Source organism: Corythoichthys intestinalis, chromosome 10 (genome assembly GCF_030265065.1).
Source record: "Corythoichthys intestinalis isolate RoL2023-P3 chromosome 10, ASM3026506v1, whole genome shotgun sequence".
Taxonomy (NCBI): domain Eukaryota; kingdom Metazoa; phylum Chordata; class Actinopteri; order Syngnathiformes; family Syngnathidae; genus Corythoichthys; species Corythoichthys intestinalis.
In genome coordinates, this window is record NC_080404.1 from 58,187,532 (window position 1) to 58,211,267 (window position 23,736).

At 40.0% G+C, this 23,736-nt stretch overlaps 1 protein-coding gene across 5 annotated transcripts in view; it reads left to right on the plus strand.

The window, feature by feature from the left end:
- The first annotated feature begins 15,192 nt into the window (after positions 1–15,192).
- fam83ha (family with sequence similarity 83 member Ha) overlaps positions 15,193–23,736 on the plus strand; it is a 52,625-nt gene continuing 44,081 nt past the window's right edge. For all 5 annotated transcript variants that reach the window (XM_057848149.1, XM_057848152.1, XM_057848151.1 and 2 more), the window contains exons 1-3: positions 15,193–15,465; positions 19,093–19,545; positions 19,615–19,779. In XM_057848149.1, coding sequence (XP_057704132.1) covers positions 19,102–19,545; positions 19,615–19,779 — 609 coding nt within the window. In that variant the 5' untranslated portion in view covers positions 15,193–15,465; positions 19,093–19,101. The remainder of the gene's footprint in view (positions 15,466–19,092; positions 19,546–19,614; positions 19,780–23,736) is intronic.

A 23,736-nucleotide genomic window follows, 5' to 3' on the forward strand; every position in this document is an offset into this window, starting at 1 on the left:
TGTCATCACGCAGGATGACTTCATTAGAATGAGGTTTTCCTGGCAGGGGCGCTGTTGAGAAATCTGATCAGGCAGAGATTTGGGCAGCAGGGCCGAGAACGAAAAGCGGTAATTACCATGTGGCAAAATTGATTTTGCCATGTTGTGACTTTTTTTGCCATGTGGCAAAATTGATTTTGCCATGTTGTGACTTTTTTTGCCATGTAGCAAAATTGATTTTGCCATGTCGTGACTTTTTTTTTTTGCCATGTGGATAAATTTATTTTGCCATGTGGCAAAATTTTGCAATGAGGAAAAATGTACCCTGACATGTGGCTTTTTTTATGTGGCAAAATGGATGCACTGTAAAGTAAAGTGTATGGTCAAAAATCACAACCACGCGTTTTTCTGCCATTCAAAATAAATGAAAAATTTGGACATGCAAAGCCGTCAATGGCGTAGCCCGACTTGGGTGCCAATTGAATGTCAATGCATTGTAATGGTAAGTGTATGGTCAAAAATTACAGCCACACGTTTTTTCTGCCATTTAATATGAATGGGAAATTCGGACGTGCATAGCCGTCAATGGCATGGGTGTGCATGGCCTGCAAAAATATACCCATACACTCCAAAAAATGCCACATACAAAAAAAAAGTACCACAAATCAATAAAAAATGTCACATGTCACAATACATTTTGCCAAATGGTAAAAAAATGCCACATGGCAAAATACATTTTGCAACATGGCAAAAAAAGCCACATGGCAAAATGGATTTTGCCACATGGCGAAAAATGCCACATACCAAAAAAATGCCACAAATCAATTAAAAAAATTCACATGTCCAAATCCATTTTGCCACATGGCAAAATCAATTTTGCAACACGGCAAAAAAAATACCATAGGGCTAAATCCATTTTGCCACACGGCAAAAAAAATGCCACGAATCAATTAAAAAATGTCACATGGTAAAATCAGTTTTGCCACATGGCAAAAAATGCCACATGGCAAATTCCATTTTGCCACATGCTCTGTTGCATTTGGAAACATTAATCTAAACTGTAGTCATGAACAACTCGCCTCAAGTGCATTTTCGTTTCTGATCATCCATTCCAAGTCGGCCTCTCCGCAAGCACTGTGTCAATTTCGTAGAAACAATATCAGCATTCCAGGGGATGACTTTCAGAGGCAACTTGGCACATGCCACAACTTCCGCAGCTTGTTGCGCTGCTTTTCGAGGCTTGGTTGCTGTCTCGTCAATAAACAAGCCTCTGGCAGATGCGCGGCATAACCTGAAAGGTCACTGAAAGTATGAAAGGAACCCTTTTGAACTGAAACTTATTGAATTCATTTCCATTGTTACGCTCGCTCTGATGGATTGTTGCTCTTTTGTTTCGGGTTGCAGTTCTATAACAACTAGTCGCCGTCGAAATGTAAGCCATGACAATGATTGAACAAATGTGTCATGGAAGGAAATGATGTGCATCCTAAACTAGCGCAGGAAGGAGCATTTCAGAAAACAGGAAAACACTACAATAGAAGAAAATGAAGTAAAATGCAAGGAAGACATCGTAGCTATTTACAATACAAAGGGCTGTTTATGCTATTGGACGGCTACGATGCAAAGGTAAATCAGTCGGCGTTTCTCCATCAAGTTAGTGTTCATTCAGATTTCGGTTTGGGGCGTAATGGTACACACAACTCACAGTTCGGTACAACAGGAAAAACAAAAAAGCTTTTTATCACAGCAAAAGCAGCTGTTATTCGAGTGCTGAATAAATTGAGGAAAACATTCAATTTTGTGTTTTTTATTGTTCTAAAATTCTTGAATTCACAATGGCAACATGGGATCACTGAGGTAACAGTTAAAGTCAGGTAGCACTCGCCGGCTTGGTAACCTTTTTTTTTTAAATATTTGGCAGAAAACACTCAGGTGACTTGAAGTTCTTCTCTGACACCCCCAATGTGGGCAAATTTCAAAACTGTCCTATTTGCATGTGTGATGCATTATTGGAAAGCTTAAAATCTTAATTTACTGGGGGAATTACATTTTTGAACAGGAGGGCATTAAAAAAAAAAAAAAATTAAACAGCAAAACCCTAACTGGAGGTGAGAGCGCTCGAGAGCAATATTAAAGACGCCATGATTTTAAAGAGATATTATCGCGTACTTACCTCTTTTCGATCCAAAAACTCCATGTAGCATGTATTACCGAGTGTCAAGACACAGCTGTGAATGGCCACAGCTGGATTTTGGGGGGATTTTATGGGTGAAACATGGTAATATAACAAGAGGCGCGATGCAGAAATTGCAGACATCATTTTTTTCTTTGTTTGGATCGATTATTTATCATCTAACATATAGGAGAAAATGCAACAGTAACGAAAAAAATACAATTAAGGGATAGTTATGAGGTTATGAGGTATCCGTGACTTATTTACAGACGCTAATTTTTTCATTGTGACGTAATTTGTTTAAAAGTTTAAAATATGCGAGTGGATAATGTTTTAAAGTTGTTGTTTTTTTAAACTAAATATTAGATATCAATTAAATCTGAATTTTATATCTTAAATCTGGAAACAGTTGAAAGTAAATATTTAGCGTAATATGCAAATTCACATGACCGGAGACCGGAAGTAACAAAATAAAAACTGGAGCAGCTCAGACTGTTTGTTTACGTTGCTTGAAAATGAATAAAACCTACTCGACGGTGGCAGTCGGCTCTTGGACACGATTTATTGTGATAATAACAACATCTAGGTAAAAAACACATATTTAAAAGAAACCATTTAAGGAGTATTTTGAGCTTTTAGTGTCACTTTTACGCATGAGCCCTGTAAAGTTACTAAGAATAGCCACGAGGGGTCTCTGTTGGGCTGGACTGGAGAGCAAGGTTGACTTTTCCAACTTCAACTGCAAAAATCCCGCGTTTCTCACTGGGAAACCTTTGTATTGCAGTCAGAAGAGCTCTGCTGATAGTATCGGGTAAATTTGACTCGCCTGAAATATTTTCTTAAAGCCCACCTTCGCCGACTGTGAGAAACGCGGGATTTTTGCTGAATAAGATAGAAAAATCCAACAGAGACCCCTCGTGGCTATTCTTAGTAACTTTACAGGGCTCGTGCCTAAGAGTGACACTAAAAGCACAAAATACTCCTTAAATGGTTTCTCCTAAATGAGTATTTTACCTAGATATTGTTTAATTGTGTCCAAGAGCCGACTGCCACTGTTGAGTAGGTTTTATTCAATTTCAAGCAACGTAAACAAACAGTCTGAGCTGCTCCAGCTTTTATTTTGTTACTTCCGGTCTTCCGGAATTTGCATATTACGCTAAATATTTAGTTTCAACTGTTTCCAAATTTAAGATTTAAATATAGTATTTAGTAGGGCTGTCAAAATTATCGCATTAACGGGCGGTAATTAATTTTTTAAATTAATCACGTTAAAATATTTGACACATTTAACGCACATGCCCCGCTCAAACAGATTAAAATGACAGCACAGTGCAATGCCAACTTGTTACTGTGTTTTTTGGAGTTTTGTCACCCTCTGCTGGCGCTTGGGTGCGACTGATTTTATGGGCTTAAGCACCCATGAGCATTGTGTAATTATTGACATCAACAATGGCGGGCTACTAGTTTATTTTTTGATTGAAAATTTTACAAATTTTCTTAAAACGAAAACATTAAAAGGGGTTTTAATACAAAATTTCTATAACTCGTACTAACATTTATCTTTTAAGAACTACAAGTCTTTCTATCCATGGATCGGTTTAACAGAATGTTAATGTTAATGCCATCTTGTTGATTTATTCTTATAATAAACAAATACAGTACTTGTGTACAGTATGTTGAATGTATATATCCATCTTGTGTCTTATATTTCCATTCCAACAATAATTTACAGAAAAATATGGCATATTTTATAGATGGTTTGAATTGCGATTAATTACGATTAATTTTTAAGCTGTAATTAATTTGATTCAAAATTTTAATCGTTTGACAGCCCTAGTATTTAGATATGACATATACATTTAGGATTTAATATAAAATTCAGATTTAGGATATATATTTCGGATATAAATTTCATATATATATTTAGGATATACATTTAACATATATATATATAGAATAAAAATTTAAGATTTATGTTTAAGATTTAAAGAAATATTTAGTTCTAGATTTAAACATTCAAGTCCAGTACTTATTCTTTAAAAATAAATATTTAAGTTGCTAAATAATGTTGTAAATGTGCAAAAAAAAAAAAAAAGTGACTGCAAACATTTCAAACCACATTTTTAACACTGCGTGGCGCTAAATGTGAGAAAATGTTGTCGTAATTTTCGGCATGTGCTGCTTTACAAACGGCGCCCCATACAAACTAGTTGTTTGTTTCGGGATCACATTTGACTCCTCACGGAAGAAAAGACGAGTAACATAAAGACATGGCTTTGGATAATTCTGCGGCTTCATGTGACTATTTTGTGGAAATGCAATCATGTGTGGAATTTGTTATGGCCGCTTCAAATGACACATGTACAGTAGATGTTTCCTCTCTATGAAAACACTGCTCAAAGCTATTAAGTATTTGAGCTCCTATGTAACTCCACTGTCCTTAATGCTATTACATGAGATCATTTGTGAGCAAAATGCAACATAAACGAAAGAAACGATCATGGCGTCAGCTTTTGTTTTTGGTATTCTTGGATGATTCAAGTCTTATCAAAACAAGGAACTGACAAGCCATATTGGCAGTCTTTCAACAAATTGTTAGGAGTCTTAGTAGTGTTTACATGAGCATTAGCAATACAATTCTGAAGGTTGTAGAATGTAATATTATCAGTGTTGGGCACGTTACTTTAAAAAAGTAATTAGTTATGGTTACCCACTACTTCTTCCAAAAAGTAACTGAGTTAGTAACTGAATTACTCTATAGTAAAAGTAACTAGTTACCAGGGAAAGTAACTATTTCCGTTACTTTAAAAAGAAGTTGTTGTATGTCAAAGAGTTTGAAATTTTCTGAGCAGTATTCAAGTCAGTTGAATAGAGAAGAACAGAAAGGTAGTTGTGTTATAGAACCTTGTAATATTTATTTCACCTCACCAGCTATGTCTCACACCCCCTTTGCGTTTCCATACCCTTTAAGTTTGATCACATATATGTTCTACGAATAGTTTTGCTGCGGATGGGTGCAGGACCTGCAAATTATGACCGTATCAAACGGCAACTCCATCGTTCTTGCAAAGGTAGGCTATGTGTGTTTACCATTTTCATTGCCATGAACCTGAAGGCACCCAAAGTCTTGGCAAATGAGAAATAAACAGAGCAGAGTAGACTCGCTACGGCTGGTAGTTTTTATCAATTTATTCAAAGTAAATAACGCACCGCTTTTGACCGTCAGTAACGGTAACGGCGTTGTAACGGCGGAAAAAATAATTCGTTAGAGTACCCCGTTACTGAAAAAATAACGCCGTTATGTAACGGCGTTATTTATAACTGCGTTATTCCTCACACTGAATATTATTGCCCGTCACTATACGTGATGTACTATACTATAAGAAGCGTCTGGTGGAAGTTATTGCTGCTGAGCCCCAAAATATTAAATGTGATGGTTTACTTACTTATTTTTCCCCCCTTCTGTCATTGTTTGCATACTATCCACATTAAAATATGAAAACCTGTAAATGTTTGGGTGGTTTTAGTTAAATCAGTTTTTTCATCTGTGTGATTTTGACGAAGATCAGATCACATTTGATGGTGATTTTATGCAGAAATGTGACAAATTCCAAAAGGTTCAGATACTTTTTCTTACCACTGTATATACGTGTGATATATAAATCACCTGCCAAGAAAAAAAAAAAAGTCAATAGTATTGTATTTTTGGTCATATAAGTCGCACCCGGCCGCCAAAATGTACTCTATATCTTGTTTTTACTCAACTTTAACAATAGGAGAGAGCGCACGCAGGACAGTGTGTTTATTTAGGCAAACATTCCTCGAGAGGTTCTCTGAAAGTGTGGGTTCTCGCTTTCGTGTTTCATAACCAAAGCTGTGAGTCATAAAGCCATTGACTAAACAGCCAATGTATGTCTCTCTCTGAGCCAAAGAGGTTACAAGGGTGCAATGGTGAATGGCGCACTGAGGTATGTGGTGTTGCAACAATCTATGAACGGTTTGAGCAATGAGCATTTACTTCAGCCCGTCTCCCGCTATAGCTCCTCCTGTGTGTGTTGGGTGGTGCTTGAAAGGAACAAAGAGGGATTGTCTTCAAATCCCTAACTTGCATCACTTCCTTTACTTGAGTTACCTCATGGTCCATCACAAGGCATTTCTATTTTAGGTCAAAGTTTTATTTGCTTTCTACGTCTTTCTCCTTCTATGGTTCAAACAAAACATGAAGGCAGGCAAGGTCCTGAATTGGATTTCAAGATGTTTCAGCGAAGATGCATAGGTTAATAAAAGGCAAATAAAGTAAAGAAACAAAAAAGTGTTGTTATTTTCCAAAAGAACAGAACAGTGGGGCAAATAAGTATTTAGTCAACCACTAATTGTGCAATTTCTCCCACTTGAAAATATTACAGAGGCCTGTAATTGTCAACAAAAAATGTGAGAAAAAAAAAAAGAAAATCACATTTCATTTTCAAATAATTTATTTGCAAATCATGGTGGAAAATAAGTATCTGGTCAATATTAAAAGTTCATCTCAATAATTTGTAATGTACCCTTTGTTGGCAATAACGGAGGCCAAACGTTTTCTCTAACTCTTCACCAGCTTTTCACACACTGTTGCTGGTATTTTGGCCCATTCCTCCATGCAGATCTCCTCTACAGCAGTGATGTTTTGCGGCTGTCGTTGGGCAACGCGGACTTTCAACTCCCTCCACAGATTTTCTATGGGATTGAGATCTGGAAACTGGCTAGGCCACTCCAGGACCTTGAAATGCTTCTTACGAAGCCACTCCGTTGTTGCCCTGGCTGTGTGTTTGGGATCATTGCCATGCTGAAAGACCAGCCACGTCTCACGTCTTCAATGCCCTTGCTGATGGAAGGAGATTTCACTCAAAATCTTTCGAGACATGGCCCCATTCATTCTTTCTTTTACACAGATCAGTCGTCCTGGTCCCTTTGCAGAAAAACAGCCCCACAGCATGATTTTTCCACCCCCATGCTTCACAGTGGGTATGGTGCAATTCAGTATTCTTTTTCCTCCAAACAAGAGAACCTGAGTTTCTACCAAAAAGTTCTATTTTGGTTTCATCTGACCATAACACATTCTCCCAGTCCTCTTCTGGATCATCCAAATGCTCTCTAGCAAACCGCAGACAGGCCTGGACGTGTACTTTCTTCAGCAGGGGACACGTCTGGCAGTGCAGGATTGGAGTCCCTGGCGGAGCATTGTGTTACTGATAGTAGCCTTTGTTACTGTGGTCCCAGCTCTCTGTAGGTTATTCACGACGTCCCCCCGTGTGGTTCTGGGATTTTTGCTCACCGTTCTTGTTATTCTTTTGACGCCACGGGGTGAGGAGGGAGTTGAAAGTCCGTGTTGCCCAACGACAGCCCCAAAACGTCACTGCTCTAGAGGAGATCTGCATGGAGGAATGGGCCAAAATACCAACAACAGGGTGTGAAAAGCTCGTGAAGAGTTACAGAAAACGTTTGGCCTCTGTTATTGCCAACAAAGGGTACATAACGAAGTATTGAGATGAACTTTTGGTGTAGACAAAATACTTATTTTCCACTCTAATTTGGAAATAAATTCTTTAAAAATCAAACAATGTGATTTTCTGTTTTTTCTACATTGTGTCTCTCGTGGTTGAGATTTACCCATGTTGACAATTACAGGCCTCTCTAATATTTTCAAGTGGGAGAACTTGCACAATTAGTGGTTGACTAAATACTTATTTGCCCCACTGTATGCCATCTTGTTTGGTTTCTTTATTATGCCATTGTTTTTCGTTTCTTTTTCAGTTGATGCCACGTGAAGGAATCTGACCTTTTAGCCAGACTGCCGGAATCACACCAGCCGAACCGCCGGACCCGAGCTGGTGCGGCTCCAGCGACCCGGGCCGGCGGGAACCCGACAACCCACCAAAAGGCCAAACTCCACGCATTTACCTTTGTCTTAACCCCTTGTACTGACTCCATTTTGAAAGATGGAAAAAGGCTTCGAAGCACAAGTTGACAATTTATTCTGAGTCGACAGCAATCGTACAGCAGAGGATGGACACATTGAATGAATGAGCACTACTGCATGGGAGCGGGGAACCTCACAATACGAAACGATTCGCAATACACGGCTTACGATAGCGATGATCTCACAATATGGCGAATATCGGGGTTGGGAAATCATTCTACGATGCAACTATAAACCAGGGAAAAACAAACGGTTTTCAACCTTCTGCTGTGACTTGTAATGAGTTTATCAATTCAATTTTATTTGTGTAGCCCTGTATCACAACAACATTGTCTCAAAGGGCTTTGCAGAGGCAATATGATACACAGTCAGAAACAGTAGAGGAATTAAATAGTTCTAGTCCAAGTCCTGGGCATCCCTCATCCTTAGACCCTCCATGTCAGCAAGGAAAAACTCCAAAAACCCTTTGGAAAAAATGAGAAACCTTGGGGAGAACCACAAGCTAGTAGACACAAGCTAGTATCACTAGGGGACGTCTGAATGTTCATTCGCTGCCACCCAGTTGACAATTTGTTCGGAGTTGACAGCAATCATACAGCACAGAGGGACCCAGGTGAGGATCCAAGGTCACCATATCACAAGCCAACAAAAGGTTCCCGAGAAAAAAGTGACAATGCTTAGTTAAATATTCAGTCTTTTGAAAGCTTTCACGGGGTGGGCCGTGGGCAGGAAGAAGGGTGTGTTTAGGCGTTGTTTAGGATTATTGTCTGTTTGTGGATTGGACAAGAGGATTGGGGAGTTACTGTTGTCAGGGCAATGAGGGTTGTGAGTTTTGCGTCATAGGGGCTCTTGGAGTCTTATCAGTCGTGTTATCAGTTGGATATCGGGCGTTCTCCAGTGTTCCTTGTGTTGGGACAGGGCGTCCCGCCATTTGTTCTGGACTGTCCGGGAGAACTGATTGCGAAAGCTGGTGGTGCAGACGTGGGCTTGTCAGTGTCAATTTTGCTCAGTCAGTTGCATGACGCACACGTTGGGCTTCTGTGAAAAGAAGGCGTCATGTATCTCTTATGCCCTATGTCAAATATATTCTGCTTGTTTTCCTTAAACTATGGTATAAGTGCTATTTCTTTTACAATGGGTGTGTTTGAGTAATACAGTCAAATAGTAAATGCGAAAAACGAGACTATTCCCTGATTGATTATATTGTGTTAGTATAATGCAAACAATTAGGAGCTTTTCTCGTACTCACTGTCTATCTCCTTCACATGAAATGGACCGGTGAGCATCGCGCTTTCATTGTGGTGCAGTTAAAGATAAACAAGCGTTCCGTTTGCACTTCAATCTTGGTAGACATGATCCCGTACCAGCTCAAAACACGATCTTGTTATGGGTCACCAACTTCCGAGCTACTGGATCTGCATTGAAACGAAAATCTAAGCAGAATTCGGTATATGGGGTACGTACTTCTTTGAAGAAGAAAGCAATACAGTGACTGTGAACGCTGATCGATATTGTGAGATGCTAGAGACTTCTCAGAGCAAAATTGAATTTTGCCATGTGGCCTTTTTTTTTTCTAAGTGGCATTTTTTTGCCATGTGGCAAAATGGATTTTGCCATGTGGCATTTTTTTGCCATTTTACAAAATTGATTTTGCCATGTGACTGTTTTTTTTTTTTTTTTTTAACATGTGGCAAAATTAATTTTGCCATGTGGCATTTTTTGCCATGTGGCAAAATTGAATTTGCCATGCGGCAAAATTGAATTAGCCATGTGACATTTTTTTTGCCATGTGGCTTTTTTTGCCGTGTGGCAAAATTGATTTTGCCATGTGGCTTTTTTTTGCCATGTGGCAAAATTGATTTCGCCATGTGGCAAAATTGATTTTGCCATGTGGCAAAACTGAATTTGCCAAGTGGCAAAATTGAATTTGCCATCTGACATTTTTTTGCCATATGGCTTTTTTTGCCATGTGGCAAAATTGATTTTGCCATGTGGCATTTTTTTTGCCATGTGGCAAAATTGATTTTGCCATGTGGCATTTTTTTTGCACTGCGACATTTTTTTTGACATCTGACATTTTTTTTGCCATGTAGCAAAATTGATTTTGCCATGTGGCATTTTTTTTGCCATGTGGATTTTTTTTTTTTTTTGGTATGTGGCAAAATGGGCAAAAAAATGCCACCCGGCAAAATAAATTTTGCCACATGGCAAAAAAGTGCCATATGGCAAAAAAAATGCCACAATGCAAAATCCATTTTGCCACATGGCAAATTCCACTTTTGATTCTCACTTTCTCCAGTTTTGCGGGCATTTACAGGTCACTTCCTGTTCATTTTAGGGCATTTATGGGTTACTGCCTGTCGATTTTGACTCACTTCCTATTGATTTGGGGACATTCTTTTTCAGTAACCCAAAATCAACAGGAAGTGACCCGTAAATACCCTGAAATCAACAGGAAATGACGGAAAATTGCCTGAATTGGCCTGAAATTGCCTTCACTTTTTGTTCATTTAGGGCATCTACAGATCGTTTCCTGTTGATTTTGAGTCACTTTCTATTCATTTGGGGACATTTTCGAGTCAATTTCTGTTCAGTAACCCAAAATGAACAGGAAGTGACCTGTAAAAAAACAACAGGAAGTGAGGGAAAATCAACAGGAAAGTGCCTGAATTTGCTTAAAGTTGCCTTCACTTTCTGGTGGTTTTAGGGCATATACAGGTCACTTCCTGTTGATTTTGAGGTACTTCCTCTTCATTTGGGGACATTCTTGGGTAACTTCCTGTTCAGTTACCTAAAACCAACAGAAAGTGATCTGGAAATTCCCCAAAATCAACAGGAAGTGACTGAAAAGCAACAGGAAATGATGTGAAATGCCTAAATATGAACTCACTGCTTGGCATTGGCTGCCACTGACAGCCATGGACTTCACTGCCATCCCTCCCATTTCAAACAGATTGGGCGTCTATTAGTGATAAACCCATTCCAATTCACAGAAGAAGAATGAAAATAATGTATTTTCTTGTTTATTGCAGAATATCCTCGAATGATTTCCTGTCATTTGTCGTATCATGAGATCGTGATTATCGTTAGCCTTGTTTCTCCAAATCGTATCGTATCGCGGGATACCCACTCCCAGTCCCTTATGTATCATTTTGTGTACAGTTGTTTAGTTTACAAGAACTGTACAGTTCTAAAAGTGTTTTACTGCCATCCACTTTGCCGGTTTGATCGTCCTGTCCTGTTAACGAATTGCTTTTTATACAAAGGCATTGGTTAGTGTACGCTAAAGCATACCATGGAAACGGCCTCTTCTCTCTACTCGCTTCCTCGGGCAGAAAAAGCACATTGTTTTGTTTTTGCAATGACAGTAGTACTGTCAATGAACATAGTAGCCTTATTAAGTAAAATGAGTACAAAATGTATACACGGCAGAGATTAGAGGAGGTAGTGAGTAAGATTTAAAAAGCGTGTGACAGCTGTGAGAAAATGGTTATTGTAATTATGGGAATAAATAAACTTGCAAATCCAGCTGGGCTGAGAGCTTCCAATAACTTGCTTCTGGTGTTCCACCCCGTTCCGCATAAATAACAATTGACTACCTTTTGTGTTTATTGTCTTGAAAAAAGTGCCGACAAATGTTATTTCATTCTATTCTATTTTGCAGTAATACATTTTCAACAAAACTAGAAACATTTTAACCTGCAGTATATAGCATAGTTCATTAAATATGGGGCATTCAATAGCTTTCTTGGTTTTGCATTTTTATGTAGTTTTAAGACCTAATTATTCTATATTAGATTTGTTTTTAAAGCCATTTACTGTACATAGTTGATTGACCTTTTATAGATGGTAGCTTTACACGTAATGCAAAAGCTAACAGGGACGGAATTCAAGGGGGTTGCTGCGGGTGCAACCGGATGGTCCACTTTGGGGAGTGGGGGGCCATTTATGCTGATTGCACCTGGGCCCTGTTCACATTTTTTCCCGCCCCTGCTACCAGTCTTTTCCCGTCTGCTTCTGTGCAGCTTGAATGCCACACCGACACAGCATAGGTCAGCAGGCTCCCAATGGCTGACCAGCAGGTTGGTGTGGAGTTTCTCCCTGCTGAGCGCTCCAGGACGTGTAGCATGTGCTGCACCTTCCTAACCAGTTCGGTGCCATATATGCAAATTGTGCACAAATATTGATGTAACAGCGCAAAAATGATATCATTTAACTATGCAAATATTGCATCTGTAGTACCTAGATTGAGAAAGATGTCTGAGAGCGTATAAATAAGTGAGATGTGCATGTGACAATGTTATGGCAATGACAGCCACATTTCTGTGCAAACTTGAATACAGTAATCCTTCTCTACTTGGTGCTTCAAACTTCGCTGCTGCAGTCCAGCGCAACTTTTTTTCAATTAAAATAATAACGATAATAATAATGATAATAATAGTTTGGTTTAAAAAATATTAATACAGTGGTATGAAAAAGTATGTGAACCTTTTGGAATTTCTCACATTTCTGCATAACATCATCAAATGTAATCTGATCTTTGTCCAAATCACACAGATGAAAAAACAGTGCTTTAATGAGGATAGTATGCCAACAATGAAAGAAGGGGTGGGAAAATAAGTAAGTGAACTATCACATTTAATATTTTGTGAGGCCCCCTTTAGCAGCAATAACTTCAACCAGATGCTTCCTGTAGCTGCAGATCAATTCGGCACATCGATCAGAACTAATTCTTCTCGACAAAACTGCTGTAGTTCAATCAGATTCCTGGGATGTTAGGCATGAATCGCTGTCTTTAGGTCATGCCACAGCATCTCAATGGGGTTCAAGCCTGGACTTTGACTTGGCCACTCCACAACCTGTATTTTGTTCTTCTGAAACCATTCTGAATTTGATTTACTGCTGTGTTTTGGATCATTGTCTTGTTGGAGCAGCCATCCTCTTTTCAGCTTCGGCTGTCTGACAGACGCTCTCAGGTTTTCCTGCAAAACCTTTGAATTCATTCTTCCATTCATGATTGCAAGTTGTCCAGGCCCCGAGGCAGAAAAACAGACCCAAATCATGATGCTCCCTCCGACGTGCTTCACAGTGGGGGTGAGGTATTGATGTTGGTGAGCTGTTCCCTTTTCCCTCCACATATGAAGTTGTGTGTTACGTCCAAACAATTCAACTTTGCTTTCATCAGTCCACAAAATATTTTGCCAAAACTTCTGTGCAGTGTTCAAGTGCCTTTTTGCGAACATTAAACAAGCAACAATGCTTTTTTTTTAGACAACCAATCTTCATTCTTGGCCATAGTTTTACATACAGTTAATGCGTACACAGAGATATTGGACTGTGCCAGTGATTTCTGTAAGTCTTGAGCAGACACTCTAGGGTTCTTTTTTACCTGTCTGAGTATTCTGCGCTGAACTCTTGGCATCATCTTTGGTGGACAGCCACTTCTTGGGAGAGAAGCAACAGTGCCAAACTCTCTTCATTTGTAGACAACTTCTCTGACTGTTGATTGATGAACATCCATACTTTTAGAGATGATTTTGTATCCTTTCCCAGCTTTATACAAATCAACAATCCTTCAGACAGCTCTTTCGACCGAGCCATGATGCGCATCAGACAATTCTTCTCATCAACATTTCTTACCAGGTGTGTGCTTTATAGTGGGCAGGGAGCTTTAAACCACTCATCAGTGATTGGGTACACACCTGACTTAAAATGTTTGTTAAAAAAATGTTTCAATTGCTCTTTTAGTCTGCTTAGGCAGAGGGTTCACTTACTTATTTTTCCCCCTCTGTCATTGTTTGCATGCTATCCTCATTAAAATATGCAAACCTTTAAATGTTTGGGTGGTTTCAGTTAAAGCAGACACTGTTTTTACATCTGTGTGATTTTGACAAAGATGAAATCACATATGATGGTGATTTTATGCAGAAATCTGAGAAATTCCAAAAGGCTCAGATACTTTTTCATACAACTGTATGTATGCATGTATACATGTACAAATAGGTTTTACATATATATATATATCATTTATATCATGATTATTACATTTTCATCGCTTAAAAAACATTTATTATATTCATTTAAAATATGCAAACCTATAAATGTTTGGGTGGTTTTAGTTAAAGCAAACATTGTTTTTACATGTGTGTGATTTTGACAAAGATCAAATCACAGTTGATGGTGATTTTATGCAGAAATGTGAGAAATTCCAAAAGGCTCAGATACTTTTTCATACAACTGTAAGTATGTACAAATAGTTGTTTTTTCATATATATCTAATTTATATCATGATTATTAAATTTTCATTGCTTAGAAAACATTTATTATATTTATTTATAATATGCAATGTATACCGGTATGTATATATATATTTTGTTCATTTATTTATTTACTTATTTATTTGTGGGTGGGCATATTTCTACTTATTTCAAATGATGTTAAATCTGAATACATACATTGAACACACAACGAAAACATTTGACGTAAATAACCTTCACCTCTACTTCGCGGATTTTCGCGGGAGTTAGGGGTCCCGTTAACAGCGAAAAACAAGGGATCAATGTTTCGTGAAAGCTCTTGGAAAGTAGCTGTCCCTCAGTCTGTTTGTTTCGGCTGTTGGGGCCTGCCTTGTCATGAACAACACATCAACAACAACGAATCACTGAATCATGATGCCATTTTGATCATGTATGTGGCTGTCCAGTGACCAATTCAGGGTGTAAGAGAATAAGTGCAGCAGAAAATGAATGAATGCCTCTTATCATGCAGAAAATTGTTTTATACAGCTAAATTTATACTGGAGACACAAATGGCACCCTAAAAAAAAAAAAAAGACTCTCCTTCAATTTGTATATTCTGGCAACTGTTAAAAGTAGTGTAACATGCTATTTTTCCTGATGCTTGTGAAGGCATCTTGTGTTTCTCTGCCGACTGATCAAAACTATGAGCAGAGTTCACGAGACTCACACGGGGGAGAGACAGAATGACTAAAAGACAAACAAAAGGAGAGGGAGAAAAAAAAGAGTTGAGAGAGAGAGAGAGAGAGAGAGAGAGAGAGAGAGAGAGAGAGAGAGAGAGAGAAAAGGGGGCGGTGCTCGTTTTGATCCCCTTCCACTTCTTCTCCATGTTAGCTTTCAACATCGTCGACAACATGCCTGAAGCGTGACAGCAAACTGGTTTAGCTAGCTGACTGGGGTTGAAAGAAAAAAAGAAATAAAAGCAACAATGTGTCAAAACACTCTTGGCAGGTCTCGCTTGTATTAGAGGCGCGACTGGCGACCGGAAACACGGCGGCAAAATGGCCCGTTCCGACTCCGAACCACGGCAATCGTGACGATGACTTGACGTTCGCTGGGTAAGTTATGCGAATGTCGCCAAACGTACGTTTTCTTTCTTTATGTGTACATATTGGAAGTTGATGTGTGTTGTTACCTCGTAGCTTGTATAACATATGGCCCGGATCGTTTTAAACAAATAGGTTAGGTTTTTACCTGTTCTTACTGTCATAACAGATGGATGACAGTAGGACAAGTTTTGCCCATGGAGCCTCGTGAGCGACATTATTTTCCTTTTGGCTGGCGAGTTTGATGATTTGAACTGCAATTTTGAACTTGCTGAAGTTTGCTATTTTTCGTCAATTCGACAAATGGAGACTTTTTGGTTTGGGGCCAGAGGGAGAAGCCGCACCCATAACTCTATCCTGCCCTGGAATTTCATCTCCCCTCATTCATTTGCCTGTAACCCTTTAAAGGGCAAGTGACTATATTTCTGGTCATTTCAAAAAACAACTTTTCAGTCATGCGGCCATAATATTAACATTTGGTATATTGGATGCCTCTTTCTTTCGCGGTGAATGGGGACCAGAACCCCCCGCGAAAAGTGGAAAAACGGCGAATTTAATGACAGTACCTGCGTGATGCGTGGGGGCAGCTCAGCATACCTCCAGGATGTCCTGTAGGTCCACTCACAAGCGGAGAGAGCGTGTAGTGATGCTTCATTTGCAGGTAAAATAAAAGTTCACATTTCCCCGGAGAGGTTGGAGGCTTTGGGTACTCTCAATGCTGGTAAAAATAGTGAAATGTACCACTGAAAATGGCCCTGAAAGTGTTCGGACGGGATAGGGTCGTCCATTTGTGGGTAAAAGTTGTTCAAATTCCCCGTGTAGCGAGCTTTTGGGTGCTCCTAAAGCGGGTAAAAATAGTGAAAAGTAATGCTGAATATGTCACAGGACCCTGTCTAAGTATATACATGATTAAATGAAGGGCAAAAAAATAAATTTGCTTCATCGCTGCTACACGCTCGTTCTGAAATCGCTTCCCGTATCACATCGAGCATAGTGCAATTGAGCCCTTTCATGAGTAGTTTGGAGTTAAGGTCAACGGTATACAAATAGAGTAACCACACGGAACCACGCCAGCCGAACTGCCAGAGCCACGCTGGCACAGATCCAACAACCCGGGCCGGTGAGAACTCAAAAACCTGGCCAAAAGGCCAAACTCCGCGCATTCACCTTAGTCTTAGTCCATTTGTACTGACACCATTTTGAAAGCTGGTAAAAGGCTTCGATACACAAGTTGACAATTTATTCAGGTCGACAGCAATCATACAGCACAGAGGGACCCAGGCGAGGATCCAAGGCCACACATACAAACAGTAAATACGAGAAACTGTACTATTCGCTGACTGATTATATTAAGTGTGGTAGAGCAATATAAACAGTCGATTGGCAAATAGAGGAAAGATATCATTCCCTGATTGATTAAATTAAGTGTTAGAATAATGAAAACAGTAAGACAGTGCCTCTGAATGGGCCAAATTCTAAATCAGATGAACTCATGACCCTGCCGACGTCATCCTCCATTTGGCGACGCTAGAACATTATAATGGCAGGCGTGGCTAAACAGCCGATTAATAGACTAATTTCTCGTCATCTGCGCTTTGCCAAGTTGTTGTATATAGTCGAATGGTCTCAAAATATGATTCTAATTCACATAATAATGCTATTTAAGCCTTTTTTTTATCCTGTAATACAAACTTTAAGTCTGTTGATTGCGATGGCCACTCCAGTATCTTCTAGCACTTCTTTTGCCACCAAGATGTGATAGATGATGCTTAGGATCAGTGTCCTGTTGGAAGGTCCAACTTCACCCAAGCCTCAGCTTTGTCAATAACTGCATGACAATTGCATCCAAGAACTCATGGTATTGAACTGGAATTTATAATACCTTGCACACGCTAAAGATTCCCTGTACCTGAAGAAGCAAAACAACCCCAGAGCACGACTGACCCCTCCACCGTGCTTCACAGTAGATAAGGTGTTCTTTTCTTTGTAGGCATCATTCTTCCTCCGTTGATCCATTGGCCCAAAAAGTTCCAGCTTGGTCTCATCACTCCAGAGATCAGTATCCCAAAACCTTTGTGGTTTGTCCACATGGTTTTTGGCATACTTCTTGTGCTTTGGAGTCAGCGCCTGGGAGTTCTTGCATGGAAGCCATCATTTCGCAGTGTGTGTCTTATTGTCTTGGATGAAACCTGAATACCTTCCTATGACATGTCCTGTCATAGTTCCTCAGCTGTTACCCGGGGATTTTTCTCCACTTTTGGCTTCAGGTATCGCATAGTAGTTGCAGACAGTAAGCCAGGTTGCGTTTCCACACTCCTTGTGTCTCTTGAAATTTGTAGTCCTTTTGCTATTTTTATATATCCATATCCTTGCCTATGCAATGAAATGACCTCCTCTCTTTTCGGCTATTCCTTGGACTTCACCATGTTGTAAAGATGTCATTAACTGCCAAGAAGAGCCATGTGTCACAGTCCTTTTAGATCTGCTTAATTGCTGCTCATTAGGGTTCCGTTCGCGTCTACAGATGTTTTCACCAACTGTTTGACAACACCTAATGGATACCTTTATTCTTAAGAGTGGTGGACTTGGGTGGAGGGTTGAATAATTTTGTCAATGAGGTAATATCAGAAAGGACATTAATTGGAATATTTCCTTTTTTTTCGTTATTTCAGATGTATTTGTCCATTTGACTTGTCATTATTTGATACAATTTTTAAAAAGATGAAAAATGAATGTCAAACTTGCAAAAACACTTATCCATTGTAAGGGTTGAATAATTTTGAACACGACTGTAACGAATAGGAGAGATCGTAATAACCTTGCAAAGATCTTTACTAGTTTCAGCTAGAACGGAATATTTTTTTGTTGATCTTGCCGTTGTGAACTACAGTTACAAACAAATGTACATCGAGATCTCATTTAGCTTCGCAACTGGAGGCGAGACCCGTTTTTTTGAGTGTCCCAAATTTCCAAGAAAGCGTAACTATCAAGGTTTCATTGGCCATGACGTGTGTGTGTCTCTGTCCAACAAACGAAATGCTATGACTACGCCAGCACCTCTGCTATGGGACGCGTTCAGAGTTTACCACAAAATACTCACTTTCGCCGGGAACGCACCCACCCACGGGGTTTGAAAAATTAAAAAAGAAATTTCTCGAGCCTCTGGTGTCGAAAAATATTTTGGAAGATGTTTGCGTACTTGTGGGAAGCCACCATTATTTTATTTCAGCCTGATCGTTAAAAAAAAAAACTGGGATGTTTTTTGAAAAGTACTGGAAAATTGGTCGTGAAACTCTTTAAAAAAAGCTTGAATTTGGCCATGAAAAGGTGTACGAACCCTGCGATTTTCACTACTTGGACTTCTGGCACTCTAGTTTCTTTCCCTACCGAGCAGCCCCTCCAACGTCACAAGGCACACACACTTTGAGCTTCCCCTCATTGAAAGACCAGCATCCGCCACTGATGCCCCTTAGTCATGTACAGTATGTGTGGCTGTGAAATATTCTCACTCCTCAAAATGAGGCATATTTTTTCATTTGAATTTATTAATCAATACTTTTTCAAACCGCGCGATTGACATGGTTTTGTTGCGAATATATTCAAATGTGAGGCATCTAACGGACTGCGCTTTCTCCTCAGCCATCAGTCATGGCACGTCGCTCTCAATGTTCCTCTGCGGGGGATAACCCCATGCACCCCAACTACCTTCCTCCTCATTATCGGGAAGAATACCGTCTGGCGATTGACGCGCTGATTGAGGAAGAGCTGGAAGGATATTACGACTTTCTTCAAAAAGCAGATGTGGTGGACTTCCTTTCCACGCAGGAAATTCAGTATATTCAGAGCTCGGTCCAAGTTCCTCAGCAAAGCATCTACCAAGAGCAACCTTTTCTGGACAATGTCGGAGACAGCTCCTCGGATACGTACTGGCCGGTCCACTCCGACCTGGACGCCCCCGGCCTGGATCTCGGCTGGCCTCAGCTGCATCTTTTCGGCGGTCCCACGGAGGTGACCACGCTGGTGAATCCTCCCGAGCCCGAAATGCCGAGCATCAAGGAGCAGGCTCGTCGACTTATCAAGAACGCTCAACAGGTCGCTCTTTGTTTTTTGTTTTTTTTTACCTTCACAGTGTTCCTAATAAACTCGTATTTGTCTTCACAGGTGATTGCCATTGTCATGGACATGTTTACAGATGTAGACATTTTTGCTGATATTTTAAATGCCGCCATGAGGAACGTCGCCGTCTATATTCTTTTGGACGAGCGGAACGCGCATCATTTCATGAACATGGTGTCCAACTGCAGAGTAAATCTACAGAATATGCAAGTGAGTACTTTAAAAGCACTGCCCAAGGAATTCCTGTCTTCATGTACATAATGTAGTTGACTCATTGGCTGCCATTGACGGCAATAGACGTTAGGGGTGGAAACCTCCCGATCCGAACTGCGATACAAGGCTCACGATAGCAATGATCTTACGATATGGAGATAAAACAATGATCGATAAAGATACAGATGAGTTTATCACTAGTAGACGTCCAAGCCATTTGAAGTTAGGCGGGTGGCAGCAAATGAACTCCCTCGCATTTCAAACATATTGGCTGTCAGTGGCAGCTGAAGGAATCTGACATTTTAGCCAGATTGCCGGAATCACGCCGGCCCCGCACTGGCGCAGCTCTAACGATCCGGGCCGGCGAGAATCCGATAACCAAGCCAAAAGGCCAAACTCTGCGCGTTCACCTTAGTTTTAACCCCTTGTACTGACTCCATTTTGAAAGCTAGAAAAAGGCATCAAAGCACAAGTTGACAATTTATGCATGTCGACAGCAATCAAACGGCAAGGCGACACAGACTCAGGGGAGGAGGCATACTCGGTCCAAGGTCACCATATCACAACAAAAGGTTCCCGAGAAAAACAACGATTAGTTAAACATCTTTTTGAAGGCTCTCCCGGGGCGGGCTGTGGGCAGAAGAAGGGTGTGTATGGACGTTGTTTAGGATTATTGTCTGTTTGTGGATTGGACAGGACAATTCGTTGTCAGGGCAATGAGGGTTGTGGATTTTGCCACCTCAGCGCAATGTGAGTGCTGAGAGTTTACTTCTCGGTCGTGGGTTCCTCCTTATCGAATGTTCCTTGTCAAGACAAGATGTCCCTCCATCTGTTCTGGACTGTCCGGAAGAACTGATTTCGGGAGTTGGTGGAGCAGGCGTGGGCTTGTAGATGTCTTGCCTCGTCAGCAGCAATTTTGTTCAGTCAGTTGCATGACGCATGCGTTGGGCTTCCGTGATAAGAAGGCGTCATGTATATCTCTTATGCCCTATGTCAAATATATGTTCTGCTTGTTTTCCTCAAACTATGATATAAGTGCTATTTATTTTATATTGGGTGTGTTAGAGTAATACAAACAGTCGATCGGTAAATACGAGAAAAGATACTAATCCCCCTTTACAGCTAATACCAGGCAATGAGTTCATTTTGGGGTATTTCATGTCATTTTCTGTGGATTTTTGTCACTTCCTGTTGACTTTGTGTCGCTTCCTTTTGATTTTGGGCTACTGAACAGGAAGTGACTGGAGAATGTCCCAAAATGAATAGGAAGTGACTCCAAATCAACAGGCAGGGACCTGTACATGCCCTGAAATGAACAGAAAGTGAAAGCTATTTGAAGCATATTCAGGCAATTTCCTGTTGATTTTGGGGCATCTTAGGGTCACAGTCATTTTGGCTCACTAAATAGGAGTTGACTTGAGAATGTCCCCAAAAGAATAAGAAGTGGCTCCAAATCAACAGGACATGACCTGAAAATCTATCTAAAATGAACACAAAGTGAAGGCAATTTCAAGCAAATTCAGGCACTTTCCTGTTTATTTTGGGTCACTCCCTGTCGATTTGGGGGCATTTATAGGTCACTTCTTGTTTATTTGGGGTTTACTGAACAGGAAGTGACTAGAGAATGACCCCAAATGATTAGGAAGTGACTCCAAATCAACAGGAAATGACCTGGAAATGCCCTAAAATTGAACAGGAAGTGAAGGCAATTTCCTGCAAATTGAGCCACTTTCCTGTTTATTTTCAGTCACTTCCTGTTGATTTGGGAACATTTACAGGTCACTTCGTGTTGATTTCGGCTTACTACACATCGACATTATTATATAGTGTTAAAATAAATAAATAAAATAGCAAAAAAAAAAAAAAGTCGCCAGAGAATAGACACCACAGGCTGTATGATGAAAATGTTATTTTGAACGGTTGTTTACAATGGCGGAAGACTTTACAAAAGGATAGCTGTCTTGGCATGCTAACTAGCCACGTTATCTTCCCTCGTTAATAAGCGTACGTTATAGTATTTGTTTTACCATTGCTAGACACACTACACACACCGGAGTAAACTCTCGTAGATGATGGGAAACCTTCATGACAGCGTTAATTTATCTTAAATTTTGTGTAACGTGATGGATGATGGTCACGTAAATGTGAAATCATGTTGGAGGTGTTGCTTCCCCTTGGCAACCCCCCTCCACAAGCACGTCGTTCAGTTAGCGTTTATTTTATGTAAATATGTCGAAGTACATTGCTAGTCTGTTAGTGAATGTGGCTAGCGGCCGCCTGATGTAAACACAGCTTTTCTGGTGAAAATTCTTGTGAATAAATGCTTAAATCCCAGAATTCTTTGTAGATATGGACGTAAAACAGTCTTAATTTGTGGTCAAAAGAAAAAAAAACTGCAGTTAGCATTTATTTTACGTGAATATGTCGAAGTACAATGCTAGTCTGTTAGTGAATGTAGCTAGCGGCCGCCTGATGTAAACAGAGCTTTTCCGGTGAAAATTCTTGTGAATCAATGCTTGAATCCCCAAATTCTTTATAGATATGAACGTAAAACAGTCTCAATTCTTGGTTAAAAGCAACAACAACAAAAAAATTGTGCAATTAGCATTTATTATATATAAATATGTCGAATTACAATGCTTGTCTGTTAGTGAATGTAGCTCGCAGCCGCCTGATGTAAACAGAGCTTTTCTGGTGAAAATTCTTGTCAATAAATGCTTTGATCCCTGAAATCTTTATAGATATGGACGTTAAACAGTCTCGATTCTTGGTTAAAAGCAAAAAAATGTGCAGTTAGCATTTATTTAGCGTAAATATTGCCAACTGTGATGCCAATGCAGTCGGGGCTAATTTAATTTCTCTTTTTTTCGCGACATTTCAAAATGAGGTCATGGTCCAAAAAATATAATAATTACCTTGAATCCTTGAACAAATGACTCCTGAGACAATCCTTCCTGTTTGTATGCGGTACAGCTTTCGTACTTTTTCAATAGAAATCCGGCGTTAGATCGCTGCGTACGTGTGTTTGTGAATAGCTCCCCTTGATGTGGGCGGCCCCCTACTTGAATGCGAGGCGCAGTGCATGACCCATCTGAGCCGTCAATAGACCCTACTCACCAACGTCACAGAATGACGTGTCGCTGTATCCGGCCGCCATATTGTCCGTCTCTGTTTAGCCCTATTCTCAATGGTTTCAATTAGTCGTTCATTTTATAGAGAAATTCATGGAAGCCCCGGTGCTTTCAGACGCTGTAAACTCATTGGATGCGTTGCATAAAAGGCGTTATGTGAAAAAGCTTCAGTCTATCCATTCGCCAGATCCATATTTGATGCCTAAATCGATATTTTTCGACCCGCTGTCTTCGCCCTCTCTGCCTGACATCTGCTACCCTGATGTCTACAACTAACTTGTCCACACATAATCAGCCTATTCTCACGAAAGTTTGAAAAACTTTTAAGAGCAGCACTCTAAGCAACATTACCCCGTGTGACCCAATTTTCTAAAATGGCGACAATCAATTAAAAAAAATTAAAAAAGTTGACTGCGATAGCCGACGCTTCAAGGATAGGTGGATATTGGACTATTTCTTCAATAAAACACGCAACAACTGTGTCTGCCTCATTTGCAAAGAGACAGTCGCTGTTTTCAAAGAGTTCGATGTGACGTGATATTAACAAACAAGACATGCTAACATGTACAACATTACAGGGAAGATTCGCAGCGAGAAAGTAAAGCAACTTGAAGCTAATTTAATTTCACAGCAGCAGTATTTCGCAAGAGCCCGAGTGTCGAAAGAGAACGCCAGAAAGACGCGATTGTTGAAATTATGAATTTAGAAAAAAAATAAAGCAAATGTGACACACAGAAGGGCTTTCTAAAATTTCTTTAAATGTATTGTTCTACGTAAATCAGCCCAGGTAGCCCCCAACATTTTTACCACACCAAATCTGGCC